General features: G+C 41.9%; 2 protein-coding genes across 3 annotated transcripts in view; both read right to left on the bottom strand.

The window, feature by feature from the left end:
- The window catches only part of LOC127640102 (hepatic triacylglycerol lipase-like), a 25,328-nt gene extending 10,963 nt beyond the window's left edge, over positions 1-14,365 (bottom strand). Inside the window, exons 1-5 of the mRNA XM_052122502.1 lie at positions 14,207-14,365; positions 7,940-8,130; positions 7,169-7,348; positions 4,065-4,182; positions 1,154-1,387 (exon numbers count right to left, since the gene is read on the bottom strand). Coding sequence (XP_051978462.1) covers positions 1,154-1,387; positions 4,065-4,182; positions 7,169-7,348; positions 7,940-8,130; positions 14,207-14,291 — 808 coding nt within the window. The 5' untranslated portion in view covers positions 14,292-14,365. The remainder of the gene's footprint in view (positions 1-1,153; positions 1,388-4,064; positions 4,183-7,168; positions 7,349-7,939; positions 8,131-14,206) is intronic.
- Positions 14,366-20,262: 5,897 nt separating this feature from the next.
- The window catches only part of LOC127640103 (aquaporin-9-like), an 8,525-nt gene continuing 1,287 nt past the window's right edge, over positions 20,263-27,500 (bottom strand). For both annotated transcript variants that reach the window (XM_052122503.1, XM_052122504.1), the window contains 4 exons: positions 25,283-25,420; positions 24,967-25,085; positions 21,257-21,474; positions 20,263-21,158 (listed from right to left, as the gene is read on the bottom strand). In XM_052122503.1, coding sequence (XP_051978463.1) covers positions 20,948-21,158; positions 21,257-21,474; positions 24,967-25,085; positions 25,283-25,420 — 686 coding nt within the window. In that variant the 3' untranslated portion in view covers positions 20,263-20,947. The remainder of the gene's footprint in view (positions 21,159-21,256; positions 21,475-24,966; positions 25,086-25,282; positions 25,421-27,500) is intronic.

Genomic DNA, 27,500 nt, shown 5'->3' with positions numbered 1-27,500 from the left:
AGCTCGAATCATTTCAAATTGGTTTCTTGAACATGACAATGATGCACCATGTCACAAAGCTCGAATCATTTCAAATTGGTTTCTTGAACATGACAATGAGTTCACTGTACTAAAATGGCCCCCACAGTCACCAGATCTCAACCCAGTAGAGCATCTTTGGGATGTGGTGGAACGGGAGCTTCGTGCCCTGGATGTGCATCCCACAAATCTCCATCAACTGCAAGATGCTATCCTATCAATATGGGCCAACATTTCTAAAGAATGCTTTCAGCACCTTGTTGAATCAATGCCACGTAGAATTAAGGCAGTTCTGAAGGCGAAAGGGGGTCAAACACAGTATTAGTATGTGTTCCTAATAATCCTTTAGAAGAAGAATCCTTTATTGTGGTCACACATTATACACACAGTTTTTTGCATATATACAGTGAAATGTATTAGTTTTCACATATCCCAGCTAAGCTGGGGTCAGAGTGCAGGGTCAGCCATGATTAGGCGCCCCTGGAGCAGATAGGGTTAAGGGCCTTGCTCAAGGGCCCAACAGTGGTATCTTGGTGGTGCTGGGGCTTGAACGCCTTTCCTTCTGAACAGTAACCCTGAGCCTCAACCACTGAGCAACCACTACACTGGTGAGTGTATATCAGAATATTATGCAGTAAGCTTGAAATATATTGTCTCTATACTTATAAACAACAACCTAAAATCAACAGTTTTATACATTTCAATCGTTTCATTTGATTACATCATTCACAATGCTTCATGGGATTGTAGTTTGTGCTCTCGTAAAAGACGAGTCTTGTTCAATGCATATTTGATTTCTTACTGGATCCCAATCCTGAGTTTCCCACTGGTGATTAAACCTAACCCAACACTTCCTGAGCACTCAACAAGAAAATACAATCGTTCCGACATGACTTGAACACACCAATACTTCCAGGTAATTTGTCAGACTGGAAATGGAGCTGTGTGTTTGGTTGTATATTGTATATTTAGGTAAATGTAGTAGGTCATCATCTGATATTTCTGTTTACAGTACACTTAGTGCAGTAGTACTAATAGTATATAGAATGCAGTAATGTGAAAATGTTTAGCTGTGAGTGAGCTGTGTTGTTGTTGTTGTTGTTGTGTGCAGGAAGTGTATCTGTGTTATCGGTACCTTGCAGTCCGTACTGATAAACATTATTGTAGATGTCGAGCATCTTGCAGCCGGGCTGAAACGAGCCGCCGTTTGGATAGAAATCCACGTGAGCGACCGTTTGTTTTATTCCCACTCCCAGCATCATACTGTTCATGGCAAACGTGTGAATGGCGTCCACAAACCGCGCATCATCAGGAGACAATCTGTCAGACGCAGGGAGACCCTCAAACTGCGGCCCGGCGGGGTCCAGACCTGTCAGAGACACCATTAAAAACAGAGCAAACATACACAAGCTTTAATTGGGCTTTTAAGTGCTTCCGATAGGGATATGTTGGGAATTTGGTTAATTAAATAGTCTGCAAAATGTCTGTTGCAATGCTCATAAAGTTTTCATCAGAAACCCACAAGCAGATAATTTCAATAACACTAACGAATTCTCAGAATACAACACAGCTGCTGAGACTCCAGTGATCTGAGGTACGGTAGGTCACGTGACTACAGCCAGGCGCCAAGACTCATGTGATGTCATTGGATTACGCAGGTTATCTTTGGTAAGTGTTGGAAAAAGTGTTTTCAAAGCTCTCACAGTGGATGATAAAGTCTTTGAAGGGAAGCATGAGTGGCACTACAGAAATAGACTCAAAGTGTCTGACCATAACTGACACGTTACTGATGCGCCACTGACGAGCCACTGAAGCACCACTGAAGCACAACTGACGCACCACTGACACGCCACTGACGAGCCACTGACGCGCCACTGATGCGCCACTGACACGCCACTGGCTCGTTACTGACTCGTTACTGACGCGCCACTGACGAGCCACTGAAGCACCACTGAAGCACAACTGACGCACCACTGACACGCCACTGACGAGCCACTGACGCGCCACTGATGCGCCACTGACACGCCACTGGCTCGTTACTGACACGTTACTGATGCGCCACTGACGAGCCACTGAAGCACCACTGAAGCACAACTGACGCACCACTGACACGCCACTGACGAGCCACTGACGCGCCACTGATGCGCCACTGACACGCCACTGGCTCGTTACTGACTCGTTACTGACGCGCCACTGACGAGCCACTGAAGCACCACTGAAGCACAACTGACGCACCACTGACACGCCACTCACGCGCCACTGATGCGCCACTGACACGCCACTGGCTCGTTACTGACTCGTTACTGATGCGCCACTGACGAGCCACTGAAGCACCACTGAAGCACAACTGACGCACCACTGACACGCCACTCACGCGCCACTGATGCGCCACTGACACGCCACTGGCTCGTTACTGACTCGTTACTGACGCGCCACTGAAGCACCACTGAAGCACCACTGATGCGCCACTGACACGCTACTCACGCGCCACTGACACGCCACTTACGAGCCACTGACATGCCACTGATGCGCCACTGACGAGCCACTGAAGCACCACTGAAGCACAACTGACGCACCACTGACATGCCACTCACGCGCCACTGACACGCCACTTACGAGCCACTGACATGCCACTGATGCGCCACTGACGAGCCACTGAAGCACCACTGAAGCTCAACTGACGCGCCACTTACATGCTACTCACGCGCCACTGACACGCCACTTACGAGCCACTGACGCGCCACTGATGCACCACTGACACGCCACTGGCTCGTTACTGACTCGTTACTGACGCGCCACTGAAGCACCACTGATGCGCCACTGATGCGCCACTGACACGCTACTCACGCGCCACTGACTCATTACTGACGCGCCACTGGCTCGTTAATGACTCGTTACTGACGCGCCACTGAAGCACCACTGATGCGCCACTGACGCGCTACTCACGCGCCACTGACACGCCAATGACGCGCCACTGGCTCGTTACTGACCCGTTACTGACGCGCCACTGAAGCACCTCTGACGTGCCACTGACACACCACTTAAGCGTTACTGACTCGTTACTGATGTGCCACTGATGCGCCATTGATGTGCCACTGATGTGCCACTGAAGCGTGCATGAAGCGATACTGACGCGCTACTGACGCGCTATTGATGCGCAACTGTCGCTCCACTGACTCGTTACTGATGCGGCGTGCCACTGACACCCACTGACACGTTACTGACACGTTACTGACGCGCTTCTGACGCTTCCAATGTGAATGCTCTAGTCTGTTAATATGGATGCTCTGCTCACGCTCTGATCACGCTTGTGATGTGAGATGTCCGTGAGTGTTCATGTCCCCTAACATTAGTGCATGGTTCATGGTTCTCATTTGGTTATTTTCTCTTTTTTGTGGGGGGACCAATTCCTACCATAAAAAATACATATTTACATGTTGATGTGAAAATAAATACACGTTGATCTGATAAAGATGTTTCTCAGACAATCGAAAAGAACATGATTTTTATTTTATTTATTTTTTATAATTTTTTATTATTGAGCACAAATGAAGAGAAACAGAGAAGTCTGCACACGTCAGTGGTTAGAAATGTATTTAATGTTAGCCTAGTTACGGTCAATTGTTTATTCAATTTTAAATGTCAGTCATACATTTCTGATTTTGAAAACCCTCGATTGTGTTGAAGTCATTGGTTATGTGGATTAGTTTACTTCAGTATTTGCATATTAATATCCATTAATGAGGTACAGTGTTTTAGGAAATGCAAAATCAAGGTGTTTTCAGTGTGATGTTCACATACAGCATAATTCCTTATAATAATCTATCAATGGCTTGTCTGTTTGTTGAGGTGCAGCAAGGTTGCAGAAAGGTTCTGGGAATAAAAAGGTTAAGGGAATGTTTCTGAATGTTCGGTCACGTACAACCTAAAACAAATCTGAAAAAACGTGTTAGTTGTATATCAGAACACCTGAATTTAAACATTGTCAAACTCTGAAATGTGTGTTTGAATGTAGATCTGTTTCATATTATAAGGTGTAAACACACCAGTGATGCGGCCGACTTTCCTGGAGCCTCTGAAGTGACTTCCTGCTGATCCAGCCACATGTGCGCCCAGACTGTAGCCAATCAGATGCACTTTATCCATGGAGAGCTGGACAGCTTCCTGTCAAGAGAGGAAGTGACATCAGGACTCAATCATACGCTTCACTCGTATATACAGTTGAAGTCAGAAGTTTACATACACTTAAGTTGAAGTCATTGAAACGCATTTTTTAAACCCTCTACAGATTTGGAAATAAAAATAAATCAGTCAAGACCTCAGAAAACTATTGTGGACCTCCACAAGTCTGGTTCATCCTTGGGAGCAATTTACAAACACTTGAAGGTGCCACGATCATCTGTACAAACAAATGTCACGGTCTGCTCACCTTGTCAGGTTGGGGATTTGTCTGACAAGGGCCATGGCAGTATCAGCCTACCTTAGTGTTTAGCGTACCCCCTTTGTGTGAGGGCACGGGACCGGTTGTTTGGTAAGCGAGTTACCGCCATTTGCTCTCCAGTGATGTCACGGTCTGGTCACCTTGCCAGGTTGGGTTTTTGTCTGACAAGGGCCGTGGCATCATCGTTCCCAGTCTGTTTTTAAATTTGGCCATTATGTGTTTCAGGTGATGCTGGCACGATGAATCAGCATTTCCATGGGAACACTGATTGTTTCCATGGAAACGGTGATCATTACAATCTTCAGCTGCAAGCACTGCCTGCCTCTTGATTGCTCAGCCTCTGCCCACGTGTCGGGGAAGATCATTGCCTGGGCTCACTTTGTTTGAAAAGGAAGTTTTTGTTGTAAATAAATCCTATTGACTGTTTTCCTCTGCTCTTGGGTCCTGTCTCTCACCACACTGACAACAATAATTTGCAAGTATAAACACCATGGGATCACACAGTCATCACACCGCTCAGGAAGGAGACACATTCTGTCTCCTAGAGATGAACGTAGTTTGTGTGAAAAGTGCAAATCAATCCCAGAACAACAGCAAAGGACCTTGTGAAGATGCTGGAGGAAACAGGTGGACGAGTATCTAGATCCACAGCAAACGAGTCCTATATGGACATCACCTGAAAGGCTGCTCAGCAAGGAAGAAGCCGCTGCTCCAAAACCACCATAAAAAAGCCAGACTACAGTTTGCAAGTGCACATGAGGACAAAGATCTGACTTTTGCAGAAATGTCCTCTGGTCTGATGAAACAAACATTTTACTGTTTGACCATTATAACAATTGTTTGTTTGGAGGAAACAACGTTATGTTTGGAGGAAAAAGGGTGAGACAGCCAGGAAGTTAATGCTCGGTCGCAAATGGGTCTTCCAAAGGGACAATGACCCCAAGCACACCTCCAAAGTTGTGGCAAAATAAGCGTAACAAAGTCAAGATATTGGAGCGGCATCACAAAGCCCTGACCTCAACTGGAAAAGCGTGTGTGAGCAAGGAGGTCTACAAACCTGACTCAGTTACTCCAGTTCTGTCTGGGGGAATGGGACAAAATTCCAGCAACTGATTGTGAGAAGCTTGTGGACGGAAACCCAAAACATTTGACCCAAGTTAAACAATTTAAAGGCAATGCTGCCAAATAATAATAATAATAATAAATTTTATTTGTAATGCACTTTACACATGAAGGAACATATCTCAAAGTGCTACAAGTGCACAGGTAAAAAAAAACAAAAAAACAATAAAAAATAAAAATAGATTAAAACACTTAATAACAAAATTAAGAACAATTGGTGACAACAAGAACAGGATATGTTTTAAGAAAAAGCAGTTAAAAATAAGTGGGTCTTTAATTTATTTTTAAAAACCTCTATAGACTGTGGCGCCCTCAGGTGATTAGGGAGAGCATTCCACATTCTAGGCGCAGCTACCTGGAAGGCCCTATCTCCCATAGTACAGAGTTTGGACTTAGGAACCTGGAGTTTGTGGCTGTCAGAAGAGCGGAGATGTCGGTGTGGATTATGCAAAGTAATGAGTTCTTTAAGGTACACTGGTGCGCTACCGTAGACACACTGATAGGTCAGGAGACAGATCTTATAATCAATCCTGAGTCTAACAGGGAGCCAGTGAAGTTTTTGGAGGATGGGTGTGATGTGCTCAATTTTGCGAACCCCCATCAGGACCCTGGCAGCGCAGTTCTGAATGTACTGCAATCTTTGTATGCTCCTGCCAGGGATCCCAACAAGTAGTGAATTGCAGTAGTCAAGCCTGGAGGCGACAAAGGCATGCACCAGCATCTCTGCATCAGAAAAAGAGAGGGAGGGGCGGAGTTTGGAAATGTTCCGGAGATGAAAAAGTGCAGTTTTACAGGTGTGTTGGATGTGAGTGTTAAATGATAGGTGGGCGTCAAATCGAACCCCCAAGTTTATTATAGAGGACGTCAAAGAAATATCATGGCCAGCAAATGAGTAGACTGTCAGGGGGGAAGATCGGAGTTGGTGTGGGGTCCCAATGAGGAGACCTTCAGTTTTGGTGCTGTTTAACTGGAGGAAGTTATCCGTCATCCATGCCCTTGTCTCCTCCAGGCAGGCATTTAAAGTGGAGAGTGAAGGTGTAGATGATATGGGGTCCAGCTTGACATAGAGCTGAGTATCATCAGCATAGCAATGGAAGGCAACGCCATGATTGCTGATGATGTGGCCCAGTGGGAGCATATAAATGGAAAAGAGAGTAGGGCCGAGAACAGAGCCCTGGGGCACTCCACAAGTAACTGTGTAGGGCCTCGACCTGGCTCCCCCCAGGGCCACATACTCAACTCTATCAGTCAGGTAGGATCGAAACCATTGAAGTGCTGTATGTGAGATGCCAATGAAGTGTTGCAGACGATGGAGTAAGATGATGTGATCAACAGTGTCGAAGGCGGCTGTGAGGTCCAAGAGAATAAGGAGAGATGGAGAGCCCTGGTCAGCAGCCACAAGAAGATCATTTGTGACTCTGACCAGGGCTGACTCTACGCTGTGGCCAGAGACTGAAATACTAACAAAGTGTGTGTAAACTTCTGACTTCAACCTTATATGTGTTCATATTGGACCAGCAGCTTTTGTAGGGTTTTATATTTTGTAGGTTTCAATGTGAAAATGTTTCCATGTGGAAGTTTAATCACCTCCAGCCACTTGAGCAGCACAGCCACATCCTGTCCCACCTGATGGCTGTTCTTGGCCGCGATTGGATAAGGCTTCAGGGCCAGATTCCTCCAATCACTGATGAGCACATTGACCTGACCAATCCTGATCTTCAGAGCAGAAGCCAACCTGAAGATCCACTGTTCCATGATCCCATTCATCTGCAGAGAGAACAAGTGTCACACTGAAAATACTGCTGTTTCTTCAACTTTAATGGCCACTTTTATCTCTGTGAACTTCTAGAGAGTAAAGTCTTGATAAAACATTTGTCACACTCAACTTGATTTAATTGGTCTACTATCAGTGTCCATCAGTGTGTTCATGCATCACAGGAGATTAATATCATTCAAGTCATGAACATTCATCTCCAGCACACTGTGTGTTTAATAGAATTATGTGTCAGCCAATCACGTTAGGGCTTGTGAGTTTGGAAAGTGCTTGTCATTTTTGTGTGTAATATTCATCAGTCAGTGAACAGACTTGTGAGTGTTGATGTAACAGTAACAGAAGTATATTCAAATATAAACATGCTTTTTATGTTGAACCAGCAAATGTTGAACCCGTTTCTCTCCAGGAGACCTTTAACTTCCTGTCTGTTCTACATGTTTGTTGACATGAGTTCAGTTCTTCATACAGAAGGGCCGTAAATGAGTCAAACCTTCTCATGAGAATCTGCTGTTATCAGGTGTTTGTGTTTGTCTAGATGTCACGAAACAGCACAGTTGGCATCATGTGATGAAGGATTTTGTTACCGTCCATCCATGTATGATCAGCACCAGTGGATCACTTCTGTTGTAGCTACATCTGTCCAGGGTTTCAGATCTGAACGGAACCACAGCGCAGGTTTCTTCAAACACATTTCCCTCAAGATACACATGGAAACTGGATTTGACCAGCAGTGGAGTCTTCACATGATTCAAGATGTGAGTCTCTACAGCAGCATCTGTGCACACACACACACACACACACAAGTTTAAATGAATCTACTCCCCCAGGTTATTGTAATAAACATAAGCCTCGTCTGAAGGGTCGCGGAGGTGTTGCTACAATTTACAGTGAAGTTTTTGGTGTTACTCAGAGGGCAGGATATAAATATAAGTCTTTTGAACTAATTATGCTTAATGTGACAGTCAGATATAAATAAAAAATCTCTTATTACAGTATATAGATCACCTGGGCCGTATTCTGATTTCTTTGGTGATTTTGCAAATTTCTTTATCAGATCAAGTACTTACTGTGGATAGAGCTTTAATTGTTGGTGACTTCAACATTCACATAGATAATGAAAATGATACATTGGGATTAGCATTTATCGATATTCTCAACTGTCTTGGAGTCAGAAAAAATGTGACAGGACCAACTCATCACCATAATCATATGCTAGATTTAATTCTATCATATGGAGTTGATGTTGATAATATAGAAATTCTGCAGCAGAGCGACGACATCACGGATCATTACCTCGTCTCTTGTATGCTGCAATCAGCTAATGTTACTCAATCTACACCACGCTATCGTTCAGTTAGAACTATTCTTTCGACCACTAAAGATAGCTTCACTAATACTCTTCCAGATCTATCTCATATACTCAATAAACCCCAAAGCCCAGAAGAACTTGATGAAATAACAAAAAATATAAATGCAGTCTTCTCTAGCACCCTTGATGTTGTCGCCCCACTTCGATTAAAGAAAATTAAAGAAATAAGCCCTGCACCATGGTACAGTGATCACACTTATGCTCTCAAGAAAGCAGCTCGGAAAATGGAGCGCATGTGGAAGAATACAAAATTAGAAGTATTTCGTGGTGCATGGAAGGATAGTGTCTGTAGCTACAAACAGGCACTAAAAGCTGCCAGATCAGCATATTTTAGTAAACTCAATCCTAGATGTTTATTCAGTATTGTGGCTAAATTGGTTAGGAATAAAGCCTCAACCGAACCGGATATTCTGTCGCAGCGAAAGTGTAATGACTTCATGTATTTCTTTACTAATAAATATGAAATTATGAAATCATCTGTCATAGCACCTCAGAAAACAGTGTATAACAATTTTCCTCATGATTAACTTCAATCCTTCGCTATCATAGGTCAGGAAGAACAAACTTATCGAAACATCAAAAGCCACAACATGTTTGTTAGATCCTATACCAACTAAGCTCTTAAAAGAGGTATCTGCTGTAATCTCAGAACCTCTTCTTAATATCATTAACTCCTCGCTATGCTTAGGACATGTCCCAAGAAACTTTAAAATGGCAATTATCAAACCGCTTATTAAGAAGCTACAACTTGATCCTGGAGAACTGGATAATTATAGACCGATTTCAAATCTCCCGTTTATGTCAAAAATACTAGAAAAGGTAGTGTCCTCCCAAATATGTTCATTTCTACAGAGAAATAGTATATATGAAGAATTTCAGTCACGATTTAGGCCTCATCACAGTACAGAGATTGCACTTATCAGAGTTACACATGACTCTTATCATCTGATCGCGGCTACATTTCTCTTCTAGTGCTTTTAGATCTCAGTGCTGCATTCGACACGATAGATCACGACATTCTCTTGAATAGGTTGGAGAATTATGTTGGCATTTGTGGAGTTGCATTAGCATGGTTTAGGTCATATTTAGCAGACCACTACCACTTTGTCGATGTAAATGAGGAATTGTCAAACCAAACAAAAGTTAAGTATGGAGTGCCACAGGGATCAGTTTTAGGGCCTCTGCTTTTCTCCTTGTATATGCTTCCCCTGGGAGATATAATCAGGAATTGTGGAATAAGTTTCCACTGTAATACCGATGATACACAACTGTGGCAGGGCGGGGCCGGGTTGTGATTATACATACTCGGTCCCTTATCAGGCTAATTAAGCCTCCGAGAGGGATAAAGGCCAATGGCAGACGGTGGTGCGAGGAGAGAGAGATGGACATGTCCGTCATGTGTGTGTTTGTCTTTTGTTTCAGTTTACCAATTAAACTATTATTTATATTATCAAGCCGTTTTTCGCCTCCTTCCCATCGAACTACACTCACCTAAAGGATTATTAGGAACACCTGTTCAATTTCTCATTAATGCAATTATCTAATCAACGAATCACATGGCAGTTGCTTCAATGCATTTAGGGGTGTGGTCCTAGTCAAGACAATCTCCTGAACTCCAAACTGAATGTCAGAATGGGAAAGAAAGGTGATTTAAGCAATTTTGAGCGTGGCATGGTTGTTGGTGCCAGACGGGCCGGTCTGAGTATTTCACAATCTGCTCAGTTACTGGGATTTTCACACGCACAACCATTTCTAGGGTTTACAAAGAATGGTGTGAAAAGGGAAAAACATCCAGTATGCGGCAGTCCTGTGGGCGAAAATGCCTTGTTGATGCTAGAGGTCAGAGGAGAATGGGCCGACTGATTCAAGCTGATAGAAGAGCAACTTTGACTGAAATAACCACTCGTTACAACCGAGGTATGCAGCAAAGCATTTGTGAAGCCACAACACACACAACCTTGAGGCGGATGGGCTACAACAGCAGAAGACCCCACCGGGTACCACTCATGTCCACTACAAATAGGAAAAAGAGGCTACAATTTGCAAGAGCTCACCAAAATTGGACAGTTGAAGACTGGAAAAATGTTGCCTGTCTGATGAGTCTCGATTTCTGTTGAGACATTCAGATGGTAGAGTCAGAATTTGGCGTAAACAGAATGAGAACATGGATCCATCATGCCTTGTTACCACTGTGCAGGCTGGTGGTGGTGGTGTAATGGTGTGGGGGATGTTTTCTTGGCACACTTTAGGCCCCTTTGTGCCAATTGGGCATCGTTTAAATGCCACGGCCTACCTGAGCATTGTTTCTGACCATGTCCATCCCTTTATGGCCACCATGTACCCATCCTCTGATGGCTACTTCCAGCAGGATAATGCACCATGTCACAAAGCTCGAATCATTTCAAATCGGTTTCTTGAACATGACAATGAGTTCACTGAACTAAAATGGCCCCCACAGTCACCAGATCTCAACCCAATAGAGCATCTTTGGGATGTGGTGGAATGGGAGCTTTGTGCCCTGGATGTGCATCCCACAAATCTCCATCAACTGCAAGATGCTATCCTATCAATATGGGCCAACATTTCGAAAGAATGCTTTCAGCACCTTGTTGAATCAATGCCACGTAGAATTAAGGCAGTTCTGAAGGCGAAAGTGGGTCAAACACAGTATTAGTATGTGTTCCTAATAATCCTTTAGGTGAGTGTACGTCACACCAACTTTATATTTCTTCAAAACCTGATGAGATTTCACAATTCTCCAAATCAAAGATTGGATGGCCAGAAATTTCCTTCTACTCAATTCTGACAAAACAGAGGCACTAATTATTGGACAAAAAACCTCTAAAAATAAGCCACTAAAATATAATTTGACTCTAGATGGATGTTCTGTTACATCATCTTCAACAGCGAAGAACTTAGGTGTTATATTTGATACCAATCTGTCCTTTGAAAATCAAATTAGAAATGTTTGTAGAACAGCAAACCCACCTAAGAAATATTGCTAAATTACGGCACATGCTCTCTGTTGCTGATGCCGAAAAACTACTTCATGCGTTCATGACCTCAAGACTAGATTATTGATCTAGGGTTAGGATGGGGTTAGTCAGAGGGGAACTGGCCCCCACAGTGAGTCTGGTTTAAGGTTAGGGTGGGGTTAGTCAGAGGGGAACTGGCCCCCACAGTGAGTCTGGTTTAGGGTTAGGGTGGGGTTATTCAGAGGGGAACTGGCCCCCACAGTGAGTCTGGTTTAGGATTAGGGTGGGGTTAGTCAGAGGGGAACTGGCCCCCACAGTGAGTCTGGTTTAGGATTAGGGTGGGGTTAGTCAGAGGGGAACTGGCCCCCAAAGTGAGTCTGGTTTAGGATTAGGGTGGGGTTAGCCAGAGGGGAACTGGCCCCCACAGTGAGTCTGGGTTAGGGTTTGTCAGAGGGGATCTGGCCCCCACAGTGAGTCTGGTTTAGGGTTAGGGTGGGGTTAGTCAGAGGGGAACTGGCCCCCACAGTGAGTCTGGTTTAGGGTTAGGGTGGGGTTAGTCAGAGGGGAACTGGCCCCCACAGTGAGTCTGGTTTAGGGTTAGGGTGGGGTTAGTCAGAGGGAACTGGCCCCCACAGTGAGTCTGGTTTAGGGTTAGGGTGGGGTTAGTCAGAGGGAACTGGCCCCCACAGTGAGTCTGGTTTAGGGTTAGGGTGGGGTTAGTCAGAGGGAACTGGCCCCCACAGTGAGTCTGGTTTAGGGTTAGGGTGGGGTTAGTCAGAGGGGAACTGGCCCCCACAGTGAGTCTGGTTTAGGGTTAGGTTGGGGTTAGTCAGAGGGAACTGGCCCCCACAGTGAGTCTGGTTTAGGGTTAGGGTGGGGTTAGTCAGAGGAACTGGCCCCCACAGTGAGTCTGGTTTAGGGTTAGGGTGGGGTTAGTCAGAGGGAACTGGCCCCCACAGTGAGTCTGGTTTAGGGTTAGGTTGGGGTTAGTCAGAGGGAACTGGCCCCCACAGTGAGTCTGGTTTAGGGTTAGGGTGGGGTTAGTCAGAGGGAACTGGCCCCCACAGTGAGTCTGGTTTAGGGTTAGGTTGGGGTTAGTCAGAGGGAACTGGCCCCCACAGTGAGTCTGGTTTAGGGTTAGGTTGGGGTTAGTCAGAGGGGAACTGGCCCCCACAGTGAGTCTGGTTTAGGGTTAGGGTGGGGTTAGTCAGAGGGGAACTGGCCCCCACAGTGAGTCTGGTTTAGGATTAGGGTGGGTTTAGTCAGAGGGGAACTGGCCCCCACAGTGAGTCTGGTTTAGGGTTAGGGTGGGGTTAGTCAGAGGGGAACTGGCCCCCACAGTGAGTCTGGTTTCTCCCAAGGTTATTTTTCTCCATTAATCAACATCTATGGAGTTATGTGTTCCTTCAGTCACCTTCAACTTGTGTTATAAATACAATTATTATTTAATTACTTATTTTTTTAACACAATTCACAATCATATTTTATCTAATTACACAACAATGACTCGAAGACATTATATATATTTCAGTTGTATCTTCTGTTAATATCTTACCTTCTGTAAAGCTGCTTTGAAACGATGTGTGTTGTGAAAGCGCTATACAAATAAAAATGACTTGACTTGACACACACACACACACACACCACACATACACACACTCACACTCTCACACACACTCACACACACATACCCACACACACACCACACATACACACACACACACACACACCACACATACACACACACACATACACACCACATATACACACACACACACACACACACCACACATACACACACTCACACTCTCACACACACTCACACACACATGTTGTGTTTCCATGTTTTATGGGGACTTTCCATAGACATAATGGTTTTTATACTGTACAAACTTTATATTCTATCCCCTAAACCCAACCCTACCCCTAAACCTAACCCTCACAGAAAACTTTCTGCATTTTTACATTTTCAAAAAACATAATTTAGTATGATTTATAAGCTGTTTTCCTCATGGGGACCGACAAAATGTCCCCACAAGGTCAAACATTTCGGGTTTTACTATCCTTATGGGGACATTTGGTCCCCACAAAGTGATAAATACACGCTCACACATACCCACACACACACCACACATACACACACACACACACCACACATACACACACACACACACACACACACACACACACACACACACACACACACACACACACACATACACACACACACACACACCACATACACACACACACACACACACACACACACATACACACACACACACACACACACACACACCACATACACACACACACGTGTCTTTTCAGAACATTTAACTAGCCGCAGCAGCACTATCCTGTGGTTTGTTAAATGTTTCCATGGCAAACGTTCAAAGACTTTATGTAAGAACTTTATAGAGGTATATAATCACAGTCTAAAATAAGAGCTCTCTTCATAAACATCAGACTTTAACGTACAGAATGTGAAGGAATGCTTTATTTCTCACCTGTGAAGTTTGTTTTTTCTTCTACAGCTGAAGTCAAAGTGTAAATGAGACATAAAGAGGTCACGACCCTGCTGTAGATCAACATGATTCAAGGAGATGATGGAAAAGTCCACTGGATCTGTTGGGAGAGAATGCCGCCCGCTCGAGGGAGGAACCTGTTTTAAGAGCTGCTAAAGGTAAAAGGACACATGGAGAGAGAGATAAAGAGAGAGAGAGAGAGAAAGAGAGACATTGGGAGGGACTGGATGACTCATAGGCAAACTTACTTTTCTCTGATTGGCTGCTGGCTTTTGGCACACGTTAAATGGGGAAAATGGTGTGGGACAATTGGAACAGAAAATATAAACTGTGTCTTTAAATGTTGTTAAATTTCAAGCATTTGTGACTTAGGGACAGTTCACCCAAAAATGAAATTCCTGTCATCATTTACTTACCCTCATGCCATCCCAGATGTGTTTGACTTTCTTTCTTCTGCAGAACACAAATAAAGATTTTTAGAACAACATTTCAGCTCTGCAAGTGCAATGCAATTCAAGTGACCAGGCATACAATGCAAGTGAATGGTGACCAGAACTTCAAAAATCCCATAAAGGAAATAATCCATAAGACTCCAGTGGTTTAATCCATGTCTTCAGAAGTGATATTACAGGTGTGGGTGAGAAACAGATCAATATTTATGTCCTTTTTACTGTAAATCTTCACTTTCACTTTCAGCCACCTACTGGTTTGGGCTGGTCAAATGTGTAGATTCATATAGTAAAAAAGTTCTGAAATATTGATCTGTTTCTCCCCCACATCTGTCATATCACTTCTGAAGACATGGATTAAACCACTGGAATCTTATGGATTACTTTTATGCTGCCTTTATGTGCTTTTTGGAGATTTTTGTTGTTGTTGCCATTAACAATTTTTTTATTCCAATGACAAATCCAATAAAAATAACAGAAAACATGGAATCACATTACATAAACCTAAACCCATAACATAACATACGGATTGTTGGAATTCCTGAGCATGAAGAAGGTATATGGTGAAATTCCTTGATGAGCTCTTCATGAGTCTGCTCGACATAACAGGCCACAAACTGGAAATCGAGCGAACTCACAGAGTTCCGGCTCACAGATCTGCTGAGGGAGACGGGCCTCGATCAATTCTGGCCAAATTTCTGAGATCATCCGATAAAGATCTCATGTTGCACCAGGCGAGGAGCAAAGCAAAGCTTTTTTGGAAGAATCACAATATTTTCTTTTTCCCGGACTTAGATTCATAATTCGGACATCAATGTTGCTCTCGGGGACTTACACACTTTTGCTTCACTATGATCAAGGACTGAATCATCAATAGATTAAAGTCTCCTCCCAATATTATATTATGAGGGGTTCCAGCGGCTTGCAAAAGCCCTGATCATCAACGTCCATCCATCCATCCATCTTCAACCGCTTATCCGAAGTCGGGTCGCGGGGGCAGCTGCTCCAGCAGGGGGCCCCAAACTTCCCTATCCCGAGCCACATTAACCAGCTCTGACTGGGCGACCCCGAGGCGTTCCCAGGCCAGTGTGGAGATGTAATCTCTCCACCTAGTCCTGGGTCTTCCCCGAGGCCTCCTCCCAGCTGGACGTGCCTGAAACACCTCCCTAGGGAGGCGGCCAGGGGGCAACCTTACCAGATGCCCAAACCACCTCAACTGACTCCTTTCAACGCAAAGGAGCAGCGGCTCTACTCCGAGCTCCTCACGGATGACTGAGCTCCTCACCCTATCTCTAAGGGAGAAGCCCGCCACCCTTCTGAGGAAGCCCATTTCGGCCGCTTGTACTCGCGACCTAGTTCTTTCGGTCATGACCCAGCCTTCATGACCATAGGTGAGGGTAGGAACAAAAATTGACCGGTAGATCGAGAGCTTTGCCTTTCGGCTCAGCTCTCTTTTCGTGACAACGGTGCGATAGAGCGAGTGCAATACCGCCCCTGCTGCCCCGATTCTCCGGCCAACCTCCCGCTCCATTGTCCCCTCACTCGTGAACAAGACCCCGAGGTACTTGAACTCCTTCACTTGGGGCAAAACCTCATTCCCTACCTGGAGTACGCACTCCATCGGTTTCCTGCTGAGAACCATGGCCACGATCATCCACGATCATCAACGTTAGGTGCATAAATATTAGCCAAAATCAACCCAAAATTAACCTAATTTATCTTTAACCTGTTTGAGACATTTGAACTGTAGATGTTATTTATCAGTGTAATGACTCCCCTGCTCTTACTCGAGCCAGCACTAAAGAACACACGTCCACCCCATATCTTCCTCAATCTTTCAGCTTCCATTGGAGAAAGATGTATTTCTTGAAGAAACACTATATCATATTTCTTACGTTTAAGAAGGGAAATAACCTTCCTTCTTTTTATGGGGTGCCCAACCCAGTCACATTCCGCATGGAGAGAGACACTCACATTAACATTTGACATTTTGACATATTAGAAAAATTTGATTGTGTGTCAAAAACAAAATTATAAAGACCACATTTCAACATTAGTGCAACAATATAACCCTGAACTCCCCCCAGAACAAGACACACAGAAAAAAGAAAAATGTGCGCATTAACCCGTGCGCGACAGTGTTAACCGGCATCCATCCCTCTAAACCCAAACAGTCCATGTACGCCTATGAGAGTCTCCGAGACAACATTGCATCAGATTGCTCGAGTCCGGTGCTTCTGTACACATTTTGTGAGGCAAAATTATATAACAGAAAATACTTTGCAAAACAAACTCCACATAATAGGCAGAATAAACACAAAGAACGAACAGATTCATCCACAGTTGTCCCAAAGGTATGTTTCTCTACAAAACAAACTCCAGCCGCTGGGCGGAACCAGCACAAAAAGAAACTAAACAGGCGTCTTGATTCCTCGGACGGTCAAGTTGACTCAGAGGCCACATACGAAACACACCATGATTTCCTCAGTCCATCAACTCTATAAAAGCCAGGCGCCCAGCTTCCTCAGACAGCCAAGAGTCAGTACAGCGAGTCAATCCACTCACATGAGAAACATCTATTCTCAGTTTGGCCAGGATTGATTGAGGCCGGTCTCCCTTAGCGGATCGCCGAGCAGGAACTCTGTGAGCTCGCTCAATTTCCAGCTAATGGCCTCTAATTGCGAGCAAACTCGGGAAGAGCTTGTGCTGGAATTTCACCATATTTCCGCCTTCCTCAGGAATTCCAACAATTCGGATATTATTCCTGTGGCTATTCTCAAGATCTTCAAGTTTTTCAAGAACACCAATGGATTATCAGATAATGAGATAATTCCCTCTCCGATGACTTCAGATAATCGATCCATCTCAACATCTGCCACTCTTCTAACCAACTCAGATAATTTAGTTTCCATTGCTGTAACCTGTTGGACCATTGACGCTGGATTTCTCCCTCTGCACCATCCAAACTGAGTCCCCGGCCCGTCAGAGGTTTCAGCTTGAGCACGTAAGTGTCTTTTAATATCTCTAGAGCCCAAGGATTTTGAATTATTTGCCATATTGACTTCAAAGAGCAAATATGTAGCAGGATGTATCAAATCTCACCCGATTATAACACAAAAATAAAAAACTAGCAAAGTGTGCAGAGCTCGCCGTTCACACATCCGCTCCTCGTATGGCGTCACGTGACTATCTGCATTTTGGAGCTTCAAAGTTCTGGTCACCATTCACTTGCATTGTATGAAACTACAGAGCTGAAATATTATTCTACAAATCTTCATTTGTGTTCTGCAGAAGAAAGAAAGTCACACACATCTGGGATGCATGAGGGTGAATAAAGGATGAGAGAATTTACATTTTTGGGTGAACATGTTGAGTCTTGACATGTTCTCTCAGCGTTGATGGAGCATTATATTGCAGCACTTCTCATGTTACAGTCTTCTTCAGATGAACACGTGTGTAAAGTGTGTGCTGAATGCATGTTAATGAGCCCATTTTATTTACACTTTATTTGACACTTACCAGATACTCTTAGGGATTGACAAAAAGTGATTTAGCTTCACATATATTAACTTTTGTGTTTCATAAAATGACATTGAATATATATTTGTATTGTATTATTGTATGATGTGAGAACAGAACATATTCAAGTGGTTTAAATACTGCAGTCAGGGCTTGTGTACACTTTTTATTGCCATTATAAATACTATATAAAGGTGCTGAGGGTGTTTTTACTTCCTTAGTGAAAGCCTCTGATGTCTTAACATGACAAGATCCATTTAAAGCTCATAATTACAGAGATGATCATGTGAGCACAAACTCCACATTTAACCCTTCCTGCGAGTCACATCTCTTTAATATCTCTTTATCTAAAGGAGACTTTAACTGTTGTCTCCTGCATCTCACGTGTGTCTCATCTACAGCTCACAAGAGATCTCAACAGAGTCTCATTCTGTGCGCAGATCTCAACGTGTACTCAACTATTTCTCTGCAGTAATATTTTCTGTTTTATGGACTTTTCAAGAGACCCCACAGATAAAAGTCATTACAGATATGAACTCCTATTGCTCCGTCTGTAATTCCAGAATTCCCCTCGACTTTGATTGATGGTTTCATGAACAAAAGAAACACATTCTGTCCCCTGATGACCTGATAAACAGATTTCCAGTAAATGATAGTAAAAGCAAGATGTGTCAGTACTAGATGAGTGTTTTATAATGAGTATCTTACATTATAATGTCTCTGAATGTGACTGTAATCTTTTACATGTCAATGTGTGGGAAGTGATTTATTAATCGGAAAATGAGCCGCAGCCAAGATTCCATAATATTCCCTCAAAATTCCTTTGATGTAAATGTTTAATCTGTATTTCAGCAAAAAAACCTTAAAGATAGAGTCTTGGAATATCATTACACAAAACAACTGCTACATTTAGTTTATGAAAGATTGTCAAAACCAAATAAGTCTACAAACACATGATCACATGAACACACGATCACAAGATCACATGAACACATGATCACATGAACATATGATCACATGAACACATGATCACATGAACACATGATCACATTATCACATGAACACATGAACATATGAACACATGATCACATTAACACATGATCACATGAACACATGATCACATGAACACATGATCACAAGATCACATGAACACATGATCACATGAACATATGATCACATGAACACATGATCACATGAACATATGATCACATAAATACATGATCACATGAACACATGAACATATGATCACATGAACATATGAACACATGAACACATGATCACATGAACACATGAAAATATGATCACATGAACACATGATCACATGAACATATGATCACATGAACAAATGATCACATGAACATATGATCACATGAACACATGATCACATTAACACATGATCACATGAACACATGATCACATGAACATATGATCACATGAACACATGAACACATTAACACATGATCACATGAACATATGATCACATGAACACATGATCACATTAACACATGATCACATCAACATATGATCACATGAACACATGATCACATGAACATATGATCACATGAACACATGATCACATTAACACATGATCACAAGATCACATGAACATATGATCACATGATCACATGAACACATGATCACATGAACACATGATCACATTAACACATGATCACATGAACACATGAACACATTAACACATGATCACATGAACATATGATCACATGAACACATGATCACATTAACACATGATCACATGAACATATGATCACATGAACACATGATCACATGAACATATGATCACATGAACACATGATCACATTAACACATGATCACAAGATCACATGAACATATGATCACATGAACACATGATCACATTAACACATGATCACATGAACATATGATCACATGAACACATGATCACATGAACATATGATCACATGAACACATGATCACATTAACACATGATCACAAGATCACATGAACAAATGATCACATGAACACATGATCACATGAACACATGATCACATGAACACATGATCACAAGTAAATGGTTGCGTGTTGTATGTTGTAGTGAAATCTGTTAATGAGATGTGCAGAAACACTGAATGTGAAATGCAGCCGTGTGTTCGTCTCTGGAGGTTTTTCATGAACAGTATAAAGACACAATCTGGACAGATTTCCTGATGAGAGGACGACAGCACAGATCAATCGAACATGAACAGTATAATTAACAACATCTTACAGAGCAAATGTACATGAATGTTCTGGATTGAAGTCCAGCTCTAGAGCGTCTGTAACATGCAGTCGATTACCATAAGAATGGTTTAATTCCTCACAAGTGTTTACAGTAAAGCACATACGATGGATATCTATGGGGAAAGTGTTCTGAAGGGTTAAAAGCACAAATGTGCAGCTTGTACTTTTGTTAAAGCACTTACAGTATATTATTGCCATTATGTGTCTCTGAATCATTCTTTTGAGGTGGAACGTTTCTTGGCAGATGAACGTCTGGTTTTGTGTTACAGACATGATTCCTGTGTGATTTCTCTCTGTAGAAACAGCCCTTTCATATATATTAGATGTATATTAAATATTGCATAATATTTCAATGTGTTTCCATTTTGAGTCATTTTTGTTTGTCTTTATAATACAAACAATAAGAGTTGAAATGATTTTCTGTGGTATTTGAACTGAAGTTTTATTGAACATTTATTCACTCATTCATGTATCTTCTGTAAATTCATGCTTCTGGTTTCTAGCTCATGTTGATCATCTCATATTTGTCCTTCAGGCTGCTGTCCTCATCTTCATCCTCCTCGTCCTCCTCCTCTTCCACAGGTTCTTCATGAGGCTTGTCCGTGTGATTGGAGTGATGCAACTCAATCAACAGGAAGTAGATGATTGCACCGGCCACACCCCCCACCAGCGGTCCTGCCACGGGAATCCACCACCAGTAATCAGCAGTACTGCAGTACACACACACACGCACACACACACACAGTGATTTGAAGATCTAGACGAGTTCTCAAAGAGTTCCAGATCATCTGTTGATATGTTTTCTCACCTGAACACCTCCATCCCCCATCCAGCTACAGCGGTGAAGAGCCGCGGCCCGAGATCTCGTGCGGGATTCAGCGGGTATCCGCAGTTCAGGCCCATAGAAACACTGATGCCCAGGAGAATCAGACCGATGGCTAGAGGCTCCACACCTTTAGGAGCACCCATGTTCCTCCCGTCATTGATGGCCAGAATACACAGAACCAGCATTCCTGTGCCAACCACCTGACAGATGCACGAGTCATGTGATTAAACATCATCTGTCATCACATCTGACACACACTGAACGTGCTGAAAGATCAACATCATCACTTTCACCAGTTAAAGATGTGTCATTTCTGTGAAGTGTTTGACTTCCTGAAGCGTGAAACACTGATCCTGTGATGCTATTTAAAACATCTGTTTGAGCGACTCGACATGCCTCAACCAATGGAGTGAGTTTGGGGCGGGACTATCCGTTTGATTGACCAATGACAGACAGGTTAGTGCTTGAGGAACCCTGTTTAACATGGTCATTATGTTTGGAGTTCTGTGTGGTGTTTATTGTGTTGATCTGTGTGGTGTTTATTGTGTTGATCTGTGTGGTGTTTATTGTGTTTACCTGTTTATTGTGTTTATATGTGTGGTGTTTATTGTGTTTATATGTGTGGTGTTTATTGTGTTTACCTGTTTATTGTGTTTATATGTGTGGTGTTTATTGTGTTTATCTGTGTGGTGTTGATCTGTGAGGAATTTATTGTGTTGATCTGTGTGGCGTTTATTGTGTTTATATGTGTGCCGTTTATTGTGTTTACCTGTTTATTGTGTTTATCTGTGTGGTGTTTATTGTGTTTACCTGTTTATTGTGTTGATATGTGTGGTGTTTATTGTGTTTGTTGTGTGTATCTGTGTGGTTTTAATTGTGTTGATATGTGTGGTGTTAATTGTGTTGATATGTGTGGTGTTTATGGTGTTCATCTGTGTGGTGTTTATTGTGTTGATCTGTGTGGTGTTTATGGTGTTCATCTGTGTGGTGTTTATTGTGTTGATATGTGTGGTGTTTATGGTGTTCATCTGTGTGGTGTTTATTGTGTTGATATGTGTGGTGTTTATGGTGTTCATCTGTGTGGTGTTTATTGTGTTGATCTGTGTGGCATTTTTTGTGTTGATAAGTGTGGAGTTTATTGTGTTTGTTGTGTGTATCTGTGTGGTGTTAATTGTGTTTACCTGTTTATTGTGTTGATATGTGTGGTGTTGTTTTAGTTTTTTGTGTGTATCTGTGTTGTGTTAATTGTGTTGATATGTGTGGTGTTTATGGTGTTCATCTGTGTGGTGTTTATTGTGTTGATCTGTGTGGTGTTTATGGTGTTCATCTGTGTGGTGTTTATTGTGTTGATATGTGTGGTGTTTATGGTGTTCATCTGTGTGGTATTTATGGTGTTCATCTGTGTGGTGTTTATGGTGTTCATCTGTGTGGTGTTTTTTGTGTTGATAAGTGTGGAGTTTATTGTGTTTGTTGTGTGTATCTGTGTTGTGTTAATTGTGTTTACCTGTTTATTGTGTTGATCTGTGTGGTGTTTATTGTGTTTGTTGTGTGTATCTGTGTGGTGTTAATTGTGTTGATATGTGTGGTGTTTATGGTGTTCATCTGTGTGGTGTTTATTGTGTTGATCTGTGTGGCATTTTTTGTGTTGATAAGTGTGGAGTTTATTGTGTTTGTTGTGTGTCTCTGTGTGGTGTTAATTGTGTTGATATGTGTGGTGTTTTTTTTGTTTTTTGTGTGTATCTGTGTGGTGTTAATTGTGTTGATATGTGTGGTGTTTATGGTGTTCATCTGTGTGGTGTTTATTGTGTTGATCTGTGTGGCATTTTTTGTGTTGATAAGTGTGGTGTTTATTGTGTTTTTTGTGTGTATCTGTGTGGTGTTAATTGTGTTGATATGTGTGGTGTTTATTGTGTTTGTTGTGTGTATCTGTGTGGTGTTAATTGTGTTGATATGTGCGGCGTTTATTGTGTTTGTTGTGTGTATCTGTGTGGTGTTAATTGTGTTGATATGTGTGGCGTTTATTGTGTTTGTTGTGTGTATCTGTGTAGTGTTAATTGTGTTGATATGTGTGGCGTTTATTGTGTTTGTTGTGTGTATCTGTGTAGTGTTAATTGTGTTCATCTGTGTGGTGTTTATTGTGTTTGTTGTGTGTATCTGTGTGGTGTTAATTGTGTTGATATGTGTGTTTTTTTTGTTTTTTGTGTGTATCTGTGTGGTGTTAATTGTGTTGATATGTGTGGTGTTTATGGTGTTCATCTGTGTGGTGTTTATTGTGTTGATCTGTGTGGCATTTTTTGTGTTGATAAGTGTGGTGTTTATTGTGTTTTTTGTGTGTATCTGTGTGCTGTTAATTGTGTTCATCTGTGTGGTGTTTATTGTGTTTGTTGTGTGTATCTGTGTGGTGTTAATTGTGTTGATATGTGTGGCGTTTATTGTGTTTGTTGTGTGTATCTGTGTAGTGTTAATTGTGTTCATCTGTGTGGTGTTTATTGTGTTGATATGTGTGGTGTTTATGGTGTTCATCTGTGTTGTGTTTATTGTGTTGACATGTGTGGTGTTTATGGTGTTCATCTGTGTGGTGTTTATTGTGTTTGTTGTGTGTATCTGTGTGGTGTTTATTGTGTTTGTTGTGTGTATCTGTGTGGTGTTAATTGTGTTTGTTGTGTGTATCTGTGTGGTGTTAATTGTGTTGATATGTGTGGCGTTTTTTGTGTTCATCTGTGTGGTGTTTATTGTGTTTGTTGTGTGTATCTGTGTGGTGTTTATTGTGTTTGTTGTGTGTATCTGTGTGGTGTTAATTGTGTTGATATGTGTGGCGTTTTTTGTGTTCATCTGTGTGGTGTTTATTGTGTTGATATGTGTGGTGTTTATGGTGTTCATCTGTGTGGTGTTTATTGTGTTTGTTGTGTGTATCTGTGTGGTGTTTATTGTGTTTGTTGTGTGTATCTGTGTGGTGTTTATTGTGTTTGTTGTGTGTATCTGTGTGGTGTTTATTGTGTTGATCTGTGAGAGAACAAGCTGAATGAGGTCAGTTGGCTCAGACTCATTTAATTAGTGGTTTTCTGGGTAGAAAAGTTCAATCAATGTGCATTAGGAAAATTCACAGAATGAGGACAAACGTTAGTCTGGGTTTGACCATCTGTGTGCACCCTCAACATTAACTCTCAAAATGTTTTTTCAGTGTAACGCTGTTCTTCCGTTTCTATGATCTCGATCTGTTTACAAACACTGTGTGTACGAAACTTGTTGATTATTCCAGGTCAGGTGGAGTTTAATTTATCTAGAGAGTCTGTACATCTCTGTCAAACAGCAAACATTTATTACTAATGCTTTTCTCTCATCGTAAACAGTTTACTGACCCAGAATCAGTTCTCTCAGTCTGTGCTGATAGATTTCATTGTTTGTTGTAAGAACAGACTGATTAAGATACATTAAAGCTGAAGTGTGTCATTGTGCTGCTCTGAACCTAACTGCGAAAATAAAAATATTTTTTATTCAATCATTTTTAACATCTTTGTGAATACACGCCCCATCTGCTGTTGGTCAGACAAACAGAAAGTCCCACCCCAAACTCACTCCATTGGTCAATTCAGTGGTGTTGTATCGGGCTGGACGGTCATATTACTTTTTATTGTCTCTGCATATTAATCTGGGATACGAAGAGTATTTTAACATCAACACAATGTTCTGACCTGATCCACAAATCCGCCCAGTATTGTGAGGTGTCTGCCGGGATAGGATGCAAAAATGTGTCCTGTGGCACTGATTCCCGTCATAGACAGAATTCCACTCGTGAAATCCATGAACGCATCTAAACAACAAAACACACATTCGTCATCACATGATCCTGATCGTGGAGAGACACCAGAGGAAAATCGTATTGCTCAGATGTTGCTCTTTCATGGCTCATGATACTGAATCGAGATCAACTTCAGTGACAGCAGGATGAAGCAACAGGATGTGAAGTTTAGCGATTTGTGTGCAGTGTTTTCATTGGAACAAACTCACCGTAATAGAGTCCAAACACTCCGGCCGCTCCTGCGAACGCTCCCAGCAGCTGAGCGAGAATATAGATGGGAAACTTCCAGAACTTCAGCTTCCCCAGAACCACCATCGCCAGAGAGACGGCGGGATTCAGGTGACCACCTGACACACAAACGAAGACATTCACTGTTCAAACCGTTGAGATTAAACAATACAATATTAGACAGCGGATCTGTGTGGCTTTACACAAACATAAACACCACTAAACAAACACTATAAACACTACCCTAACATACAACACCAATTACTAAACAGTTGGGACAGTATGAAAAATGGTAATATAAACAAAAAGGAGGGATTTGTAAATTATATTCACCCTTTGCTCTATTGAAAGCTCTACAACTACACATTATATGATGTTTTACATTGAGAATCTCATTGTTGTTTTATGTACAGTCATTTCAAATCATATGATTGCAACATGCTCCAAAACAGATGAGCCGGGGGAATTTAACACTAATAACTATTTGATGAGTTGAAATGACAAGGCGATGTGAAACAGCACACACACACACAACAAACACTACACAAACACTACACAAACACTCAACAAACACTACACAAACACTCAACAAACACTACACAAACACTCAACAAACACTACACAAACACTCAACAAACACTACACAAACACTACACAAACACTCAACAAACACTACACAAACACTACACAAACACTCAACAAACACTACACAAACACTCAACAAACACTACACAAACACTCAACAAACACTCACACAAACACTACACAAACACTCAACAAACACTACACAAACACTCAACAAACACTACACAAACACTACACAAACACTCAACAAACACTACACAAACACTACACAAACACTCAACAAACACTACACAAACACTCAACAAACACTACAGACACATTAACACTACACAAACTCTCAACAAACACTATAAAACACTCAACAAACACTACGCACACATTAACACTACACAAACACTACACACACATTAACACTACACCAACACTCAACAAACATGAACACTACACAAACACTCAACCAAAACTACACAAACACTCAACAAACACTATACAAACACTCAACAAACACTACACACACATTAACACTACACCAACACTCAACAAACATGAACACTACACAAACACTCAACCAAAACTACACAAACACTCAACAAACACTATACAAACACTCAACAAACACTACACAAACATGAACACTACACAAACAAACAGAAACATGAACACTACACAAACACTTAACCAAAACTACACAAACACTCACCAAAACTACACAAACACTCAACAAACACTACACACACATTAACACTACACAAACAAACAGAAACATGAACACTACACAAACACTCACCAAAACTACACAAACACTCACCAAAACTACACAAACACTCAACAAACACTACACACACATTAACACTACACAAACAAACAGAAACATGAACACTACACAAACACTCACCAAAACTACACAAACACTCAACAAACACTACACAAACACTCAACAAACACTACACACACATTAACACTACACAAACAAACAGAAACATGAACACTACACAAACACTCACCAAAACTACACAAACACTCACCAAAACTACACAAACACTCAACAAACACTACACACACATTAACACTACACAAACAAACAGAAACATGAACACTACACAAACACTCAACCAAAACTACACAAACACTCAACAAACACTATACAAACACTCAACAAACACTACACAAACATGAACACTACACAAACAAACAGAAACATGAACACTACACAAACACTTAACCAAAACTACACAAACACTCAACAAAACTACACAAACACTCAACAAACACTACACACACATTAACACTACACAAACAAACAGAAACATGAACACTACACAAACACTCACCAAAACTACACAAACACTCAACAAACACTACACAAACAAACAGAAACATGAACACTACACAAACACTCACCAAAACTACACAAACACTCACCAAAACTACACAAACACTCAACAGACACTACACAAACACTACACAAACACTCAACAAACACTACACAAACACTCAACAAACACTCTACAAACACTACACAAACACTCAACAAACACTACACAAACACTCAACAAACACTACACAAACACTACACAAACACTCAACAAACACTACACAAACACTCAACAAACA

Source organism: Xyrauchen texanus, chromosome 49 (genome assembly GCF_025860055.1).
Source record: "Xyrauchen texanus isolate HMW12.3.18 chromosome 49, RBS_HiC_50CHRs, whole genome shotgun sequence".
In the NCBI taxonomy this organism is placed as follows: Eukaryota; Metazoa; Chordata; class Actinopteri; order Cypriniformes; family Catostomidae; genus Xyrauchen; species Xyrauchen texanus.
Note: the sequence above shows the minus strand (reverse complement) of the source record. Positions and strands in the feature narration are given on the sequence as shown.